At 40.4% G+C, this 9,124-nt stretch overlaps 1 protein-coding gene across 1 annotated transcript; it reads right to left on the bottom strand.

Annotated features, from left to right (window-relative positions):
* Positions 1-5,654: 5,654 nt before the first annotated feature.
* Positions 5,655-9,124, bottom strand: lsm6 (LSM6 homolog, U6 small nuclear RNA and mRNA degradation associated). Its single transcript, XM_017421524.3, has 4 exons — positions 9,003-9,124; positions 8,482-8,587; positions 8,270-8,383; positions 5,655-5,785 (listed from the first exon to the last, which is right to left on the bottom strand). The coding sequence occupies exons 2-4, from the start codon at positions 8,573-8,575 to the stop codon at positions 5,751-5,753; spliced, it is 243 nt and encodes an 80-aa protein (XP_017277013.1). The 5' UTR covers positions 8,576-8,587; positions 9,003-9,124; the 3' UTR covers positions 5,655-5,750.

Raw genomic sequence — 9,124 nt, 5'->3', positions numbered from 1 at the left:
AGAAGAAAAGAAACAAAACACTGATATATGATGACTTTTCTGATCTAGTTCAAAACCATCTCTTCGGTTTTCAGGACAAGAACAAGACAAAAAAAAACAAACAAAAAAAAACTATCACTGAATAACTCAGCGAGTCAGAAGAAATCCTCCCCTCACTCAAAGCCTTTAAGACGCCCCCAAACGCCTGGCAAACATTTTCCCTTCCTCGACGTTTCATCCCGTGACACCGGCTGCCGTCTGTGTTTGTTAATCTGAGAGGCATCAACGAGCGAATGGCTCCTGCATTGCCATTAAAACCGGTTTGGGTGCTCGCCAGCGACGCTCCGTATTACCTGGCATGGCAGACAAATTGCCAATCAGGACACGGGAGTAATGGAGGTTAACTGCCTGCATGCGGGGTTCGAAAGTGCTCCCTGCAAATCCTCTGTGCCTACTCTGGCAGTCAGACTTGGCTGAGAAATAGGACAGGTATTTAGGAGCGAACTGTAATTGATTTTTTTTTTCTTTTTTACATTTTATAAAGATTTTTACACGAGCTGTTTACCTCAAACTATTGCTGACGGACACCAAGGAGCTCGTCCCCGTTTGTTCGGCAAAGTTCAGATGTTCTTTGGACGACACAAACATGCCACTGATTATTTCTGAGAGAAAACCAGAATTTTTTGTTTGTTTTGTTTTAGTTCCTGGGTTAAATAAATTCCTCTGATTCCTTTAGGAAATTAAATATGAATCGACAACAAACAAACAGAGCAGAAAGCCATTGCTTATCTCGTCTTGCTTCCGATAACAAAGATGGAAATGAAAAATAAGACCCACTGCAAATATAGATTTAAGTATCACAATGAAAGGCTCGGCATTCCTTAAAGTATTCCTTAAAGGCACATCACCTGCGACCTTTGGTTGCCAGAGTTTTAAACTAAGATCGTCTTGTGCTGAGAAATGATGGAGTCCTAGCTGTTTTCGTCCAACCTTAAAACTAATGCCGTGTGCAGTCCAAGGCAATATCACAAGGTGTCACGCTCAGAGTATGTGTTGTGAATGACTCTCAGCTACTACCACACCAAATTTTAGCTTCATGTCTGTAAAATTAACTGAGTTATGGCTATTTTTCTGTTTTCTAAGTTTAGTTGGCTGTGACAGCCATCTTGAAATGCGTTGACTCCGAAAGTTTATCAGTTGCAGGTGTTCATCCAGTGATGATTTCCTGAAAGTTTCATTAAACTTCATCCAGTGGTTCCTGAGGTATTTCGATAACAGACATTAACGACACGATCGAGAGTTATCATCCACCTTTGCCTTTCGCTGGTGGACGATAGAAATATCAAGAAGTAAAGAAGAAGAAGTCTGATTTAAAGTCCAGCTTCATGCATGATGCTTCAGGTAAATTAGGGAAAATTACACATTGTTTGTTTCTATTATTATTTATTTCATTGCGAGTACAGCTGCAGGAAGGAAAGTGTCAGTCCGGTGGTTCATGTGTTCACAGCTCTGAAGCGTCTGACAAAGAGCAACAGGTCAAACAAGTAGTGACCTGGAGAGAGAGGTTTAAATTATATTTTGCTGTTAAATTAAATTATTTTTAGGTCATAATAAACCAAGTCTCCAAGCTAATAAAGAAGATTATATTTCTGTATTTCCAACTGACTGACTATTGAAATGATGGCATGTCAGTGTCTTTTGCTGTCAATTTTAAGATTTTTTATTTATTATTAATAGTAGTATTTTGCAAAGTTAGGAACGAGATCTTTAAAGGACAAATAATTATCTGTATCTGGTGTAACAAAGACCTGTGTTGCACCAGGTTCAGATCTGACTCCAGTGTTTTTTTTCACTTTGTCACTTTAAATTTCCCCAAAAGAGTAAAGTGTTGTATATCTACACAATTATTATCCAGCAAAGAAGCATTTGTGATGGGGATAGTTTAATAATTCAAGGAACCAAACTTCTAGTCCTTCTCATAACTCTGCTCTGGTTTTATGTAAGTCTTGTGTTGTTGTTGTTGTTTTTAATTTCTTTATTTTCATATCAGTCAAGACTAAACATAACTTAATATATGTTATGTTCCGTCACTAAAACAACTGTGAAAAACTAGTAAAATTTGGATTCTTTTTCATTTTTTCACTTCTTTAACTGCAGTCAACTACTAATTATTGTTTTCAGTAGAATTCTTCTTAACAAACTGTTTAAAAAGATGATTTGAATTATTGTCATATTGTCATAATTATTGTCATTGTCGGCTCTGGTTTCTTAACTATTTTTGCCAACAAAGATGCACCAATGTTCTTTACGACGGACCGGTTCCAGAAAACAAACTCATTCCTTTTTTTTTTCTTTTTTTTTGCCCTGTCAAAAAGAATACTTCTGATGTTCTTTGTTCTTCTTGTGGCCTAAGTGGGTCGGGTCACGGTCAAAAATACAATATGGTTACATTAGTAAGCAAGCTGCTGTGTTTCCAAAATAGATCCTACTATTGTCTTCTGCAGTGAAGGTTCAAGGACTCACGTGGAGCATATCATTCAGGACTCTTCCTGCCTTAGTCTCAGTTAGTCTGGTACTCTTCACAGAAACACACACACACACACACACACAGAACATGGAGGTTTCTGCTGCATGGGAGTGAAACTGCACTCATCTGCAGCCTCTGGAGCACCTAGTTACCCTCCTCTAACCTCACCATCTGCATCAAGCTGCCATTTGGAGCCAAGATTATTCACAGAAGCCCCCCCACCCCGCCCTGCCCATGCTGGGAATAGAAGTTTTCCAGATAAGGGGGTCAAGGGTCACATTTCTGGCCAAGGTTGAGTGTCCTCGGGGGGCTAAATAAAGAGCCAAGAACTTGCACAACAACACGGGCCTTCACTCTCAATTAGGATCAAAACAACCCTCCAACCTGAACACGGACCCAGGTTCTGTAAAAACCAGGAAGAGCAGCAAGCGGACACGTTTTGGCCTCCTGTATGGAGGCACAAATCCTTAGCTGATTAATCGGCTAATGAAGTCACAAGTAGGAGGCTGTTTAAAACTTTTTCCTTTTTTTTTATTTTTGCTCAAACCCACTTGGACCTCTGACCCCCGCTTGTGGAATGTGAAAGGAGAAGCGGAGCGGGAGGTCACTGCCGTCGTTTCCATCCTTAAACACATGACAGGCCGTCAGGCAGAGGTCACGGCGGGTCAAGTTCACATCCTCAGACGGAGGCGACAGGGCGGCCTCGTCGCTCCTGTCTGCAAAACACCTCTGACCCTGCAGCAGACCTCGCTTTTTTCTTTCTTTTTTTTTATCCAAGTCACAAACATTTCAGTGACACAAAATGGTGGGATCTTTATAAGGCAGGGTCCACTCTGGATGGATTTGCACTAACGAGAACAGAAAGTTGTCCTCGTCCCAGTGAGTTCAGCTCGACGTAAAAAGCCCCCCCCCCAGCCTACCCCCACCATGAAGAGGCCAGAGACGGTCACGCTGCAGGGATCAGTCAGGGTCAGATCACTCTTTCCTTCCCACGTCTCTGCTGTAGTGTGGCTCCTCCGACAGAAGGTGGTGCTGTAAGACCTAAAGCTCCCACTTTGCCTTTTTTTTTTTTTTTTTTTTCCCTCCAAACATAACAAGGCTGTCACCTATTCCATCCTCCTTTGTCCTCTCCCCTCCATCACTCACCTCGGCACGTCAACACCGAACCACTGCAGCATCCTCCTCCGGCTGAGCAGAACCCGAGCCCGGACCAGCGCAGCTAGGTAGAACAGAAGGGGGCTGAATCTGGTTCTGTAAGCCTCAGGCACCTTCTTTATAATCCATAAGAAAAAGAAAAAGAAATGGGGTGGGGGTGGTGGAAGGATTTAAGAGGCTAACATCCTCTTAACATACAAATGTGATCATGCAAGACGAAAGAAGTTGGTGAATCCAAAGTTTTTGAATTCGTAAAAAGCGCGCGGTTCGATTGCACATCTCCTGCAAGGTCACTCGTATTAATTCGACTCCTGGTGAGGACACACGGCTCGCAGCTCAATTATGATTCCAGTGGGTAAATATTTGTCTGTGCCAGCCCTCACTAGGTGCTATAATGACTCTTTGTGTGTTGCAGTGTGTGTGTGTGTGTACAGTGTTTCTGTGGACACATCACTCAGTGGCAACATCCGCCTGTGTGTGTGTGTGTGTGTGTTTGTGTCTGTACAGCAGCAGCTCAATCACCCCACCACCACTCCAAAACATTTTCTCCACAGCTGCAGCTCAGCAGAGTTTGATCAATAACGCGTCCTTCATTCTCAAATAAGGCCTGACCTTGGCAGCCTTTTGTCTCCTTCCAGGGGCAAGAGTGCGCATGTACAGGTTGGAAAACAAGGCTCTTAAAAAAGAAAAGGAAAAAAAAAAATCCATCCTTGGAAGGAAAAAAAAAAAAAAAAAAAAAAAATATATATATATATATATATATATATATATATATTACCCTTACAGCCTACACAATGCAGCCTCCTCATTATGAGCCTAATGAATCATATATTTATAGCATTCTTATCTCAGAGTAATGAGGTGATGCTGCTTTTGAACTCATTTGCTAAAGGCCGCCACGCTGAAATGGAAGAACACCTCCAGATTGTTGCATATGTTTGCTGCATTGATTTCTCACAGGTCAAAACCCCACAGTTTACATCCAAACTTGACTGAGCCAAGAAAAGGAAAGAAAAAGAAAAAAAAAGCACCATGTAGTCAGAGCTGACGATGTTTTGATTCCACGTGAAGGAAGCAAAGCGTGAGAGGCTGCAGCCGAGGGCAGCGGGAGCGTCCATCCCGTTCACGTCGACACGAGCCTGCAGGTGGCACCATTTGCAGATTAGTCCTGCGGTCTTTTGTCGCTCGCCCCAACGCACATTTGCATTGCCTGCGAGGGGAAACCTTTCCTTTCCGCAGGTAAATATTGAACCAGTCCGTAATGGTGCCCCATCATACGCTCCGCTGTTTAGACACCATTACTGCGGCACGCCGTCATTATCTTGTGATCAAGTAGAGCAGCGCTTTAAGTCGCATCATTAATGTGTTTGACAACCACAGATAAAAGCGCAGAGAGCATCAAAAGGGAGTTTTGGTTTTTTTCTTCTTTTTTTTGTGGAGAAATTCTGTTTTGTTTTGTACTCACAAAGAGTTTTGAGTAATGATGGGAACGTTTGAACACGAGCCGATGGGTTATACTTTCTGCAGGCCAGTTCCATCAAGATCAGTAACAGAAACGGGCACATTAAGTTTCACAAATTACAATATTATGCTCTAATCCTTTTGAAGCCCTGTGAGAAAACGAGGTGCTAGATTTAGGTGATTTTGCTTGCTCCGAGGATGAAATGAGTGAGGGATTTAGCGCAAGAAATTAGATGTTCAACCCCCTCCCCTCACTCCTCTCTACACACGCATTTGTGCTTCTACAAGCCCACCAGTACTGAGGAGCTCTGACGAACAGGAATTTAACTTACACAGCTGCCCCCATAACTCTTTATTATCACAGTTTAGATTATTTAAAGGTAAACGTCTCGTGCTGAATTATCTGGTTAAGGAGCAGACTCGGACCTGATCTAATCCAATCAACAGGATTTTATTTTCAACATCAAAGCAACAGTGTTCAAAAAAACATGCAAATGAAATTCACAACTTTCTCCAAGTTTTTTTCTTTTTTAAACAAAACTTCAGGCTTTACAAAACCAAACATTTATTTTCTGAAACATCCCATAACATAAAAACTAAACTAAAATAAAAAAAAAAAACATCTTCACTACACCTTCCTCTTCTGGGTGCTGATGTAGAGAACTGTCAGACAGGAAAAGCAGAAAAATAAAAAATAGATTAATAAAATGTCAGTTTGGGGTAATACAGAGTATTTCTTTTTTTTTTTGTTCATTTAATGCAATAAAGTCCAAATACAGAATACTAAATGGGACCCAAGCTGAAACGAAACAAGAACCCTCTAATCAGTTGGCTGAAACATAATCAAATGGGACATTTTCCTCCCTAAAAGAAAACACACCTCAGATAAGTTTTATTGATTTCTGCTAATTCATAGTTCACCTTGCAGCTGTAAAAATATTCATTCCTCCTAAAACTCTTATAGTGTTTTAATTTTTAGCATAAAGTACCTAATTACAGCTATGTGTAGTCGGGACTTATGGCCCCACATCCCGCCTGTAAACTGAAAGTTTTGACTTCAATTTTCTCAAAAGGAAGAAGATGGAAATGTGATATTTATGACCCGCGATAAGCAAAATGGGCATCGGCTTTGCCCGTGTCTCTGTGTTAGCAAAATATCTCATGAACCACTGGCTGTAACTCTGTTCCATCTCAGCTTAAGATGAGTTTAGTTTCAAACTCCAGAATAAAAGACGGTGGGATGACATACGCGCCTTTAAGGAATGCTGTTAATTGGTTTAAAGTGATTATGCATCCAAGCAGTATAAAAATTCAACAGGGTAAACTTTAAAATGACTGGTGCAGTTATTACTGAAATATCAGTAAATAAAACCCCAGAAAGTTACTTCACCTCAGCAGTTGTCCCAAACAAGCAGCTTATCTTGTTGGACCTGACCACAGCAGAAAAAACGGTTGTCTTATGAATACAATGTTCCTTTACAACAAGTGATTATCGACGCTCCGTGCTCTTTGAAGTCACCCACCCTTTACTTCCTACGGTTGACCACAAATTGTCTGTGGGAAGCAGCTTTCCTCTCCCACTTAAGCCCCATTTCTCCTCTTAAGGCTGAATTGATTTGCTCTGGCCATACTGAACAGACTCATAAGGCTGCAGGCTGGACTGAAAAGCAGACAGGTATGTTGTTATTTTTGACTTCTGCCTATACACAAATCTGCGTTCAGCCACCTGCTCCTTTTACGACTAAAATAGTCCCATCTCGAGACTGTAAACCGGCCGGCATGATTCACCATTGAATCATACAGTAGATACAGTACTTGGCCGCTGTCTGGAAAATGAAGCCACAAAGACATCAGTTCGAAATAGCAGAAATTCCGACTTTTGTGGAGGACACAGAACTATTTAAACCATCACAAAATCCTTGAAACCAATACTGATGCAATCTAGTTACAAGGACACTCAACTGATTAAGGTGAACTCTCTCAGGGACGGTCATCTGAACCTCTATTCAGACCATTCAGAATTCCTGTAGGTTTTTAATTTTATCTATACTGATCAATGTTACAGAAATTCACGTCGGAGTTGCAACTAATAAAAGGAAATGCCATATCTAACCTATAACGACTAACAAAAGGCAGCAAGGAGGACCTACAGAAGAAATGTGTTCTTTTAATCAAAATTTCAAGTAACTATTTAATATACCTTTGTTGAGACAAAAGAGAAACATTTTATTTACCTTTATTTTTTTTAGTTAAAACTAACAAATCTCCACCCTAAATTTGCAAGATCCTGAAATATGAAATTTCATTACATAATGCGTTGAAAAAGATGATTGTTTCCCAACAAAAATCACACCAACATGCTGCAGCCGGCTGAGAGCTGTAATGTCTGAGTCTCTTGTATCTCAGCAACACACAGCTTGTTTCGTTTCCAGCTACAAACTGCCTACAGAGGTTTTTACAAAAAGAAAACTTCTGTGATCTGTCTGCAACATAAACGTTTGAGATTTATTGTGATTATTAAAGAAATTATGAACATGTCAGTGAAGAAAACAGAACAGTTTAGATCCAGGTTGACCCCAAACGCTAATATTAACACAAGATTTAGTAAAATCTTCATAACCTCCTATTATTTATTTTCTGTTGTAGTTGGGTATGAGTGTATCTCTTACCCTACAGTATTGTTTTTTTTAACTTATTCCTATGCTGGAAGCAAGCATGTATGTGTCTACTTTTTTTTTAAATAACTCCGAGGATGAGAGACTTTTCTGTCAGCTTAGGAGTTTAAATAAATTAAGGCTAGCTTTGTCTGTCTCTTTCATCAAAACCGAAACCCCTTATCAGTTTTAATTTTTTTAGTTTTGATTTATTAGAATGCCTGATAATCTACACAACATACTGGATTAGTGTGCCATTCCTCCTACCTTTACATCACCTCACCAGGTACATGTGTACAGCTTTTTACAACTTTCATGTCAGAACACTATTGGCAATCACAAGTTGCAGTGGCACATGAATTATCTTCTAATTTAAGCATTTATCTAACGAGATGGAACTTTAACGTTCGGGTTTTCAGTTTTTTTTATGTCAGATGTGCTTTCAGATTAAGATTTGGATTTTCATAATCTGTGTGATAATGTGGACTCTCACCGTTGTTTCCTCTCAAAAAGGCATCCCCGTACTTGTTCTTGAGCTGCCCGTTGACGTACTCCTCCGTCTGCTCTATGGCGATGTTCATGTAACCGTCCAGGCAGGCCAAAACACCTGTAGGTCAACAAACACATGCAATGGTTCGGATTCAAGTCTACCTTCTAGTTGTGGATCAGGAAAACACCAGACTTTTGACGTGCCGACTGCTTTACCTCTATAATCAACACCAGAGTTCAGTTTGACCACCACCGGCCTCCCAATTATCTGCTTCAGAAAGTCACTCGGGGTCTGCTTCCTCAGACTCATCTTGACTTGGACCTTAAAAAGAAGAAGAAGAAAACAATGGATAAATGTTCGCAATTAATTATTAGCTTTTACTGAACTAGCCATGTCACTCATGCTAGACATTGTGCATTAAACTACTTAAGCATTACCTTTAAAAATAAAATTTTAAATGGAACAGCTGTAACTATATATTATTTAACTAAACGCGAATGCATTAAGTCTAAATATATTGTGCAAATGAACAAAGCTAGCTGCTTTGGCTAGCACAGCTAGCAGCTAACGGCTAACTACCAACTGTTCCGTGACCCCGTTAACATTTAATAATATTATTAAACTCTTTAACTACTTTACACATGTATTGTGGTATCACGGCGGACCATAAAACACACAGAAAAGCTTTCTGACATATATTTTGCAGGGACTACATGTATGCTAACATTTCACTCACCAGCTGAACGTTTTCCAAACGGTTCGGTGTGCGGCGAATTGACCAATCACATGTGTGCACTACGGAAACCCGCGAGGACAAACATCTAGAAACGCGCACACGCAAATGAGCTCGTATCCGAA

Source organism: Kryptolebias marmoratus, linkage group LG3 (genome assembly GCF_001649575.2).
Source record: "Kryptolebias marmoratus isolate JLee-2015 linkage group LG3, ASM164957v2, whole genome shotgun sequence".
NCBI classification, from domain to species: Eukaryota; Metazoa; Chordata; class Actinopteri; order Cyprinodontiformes; family Rivulidae; genus Kryptolebias; species Kryptolebias marmoratus.
The sequence above is the reverse complement of the archived record's forward strand: the minus strand, read 5'-3'. Positions and strand labels throughout refer to the sequence as shown.

What these genes read in the sequence shown, in the direction of transcription:
- lsm6 (XM_017421524.3), bottom strand. Translation starts at nt 8,575, where the DNA reads ATGAGTCTGAGGAAGCAGACCCCGAGTGACTTTCTGAAGCAGATAATT. An exon ending in CTCTGGTGTTGATTATAGAG is followed by an intron (nt 8,384 to 8,481) that starts GTAAAGCAGTCG and finishes GTTGACCTACAG; the next exon opens with GTGTTTTGGCCTGCCTGGAC. An exon ending in CTTTTTGAGAGGAAACAACG is followed by an intron (nt 5,786 to 8,269) that starts GTGAGAGTCCAC and finishes CCTGTCTGACAG; the next exon opens with TTCTCTACATCAGCACCCAG.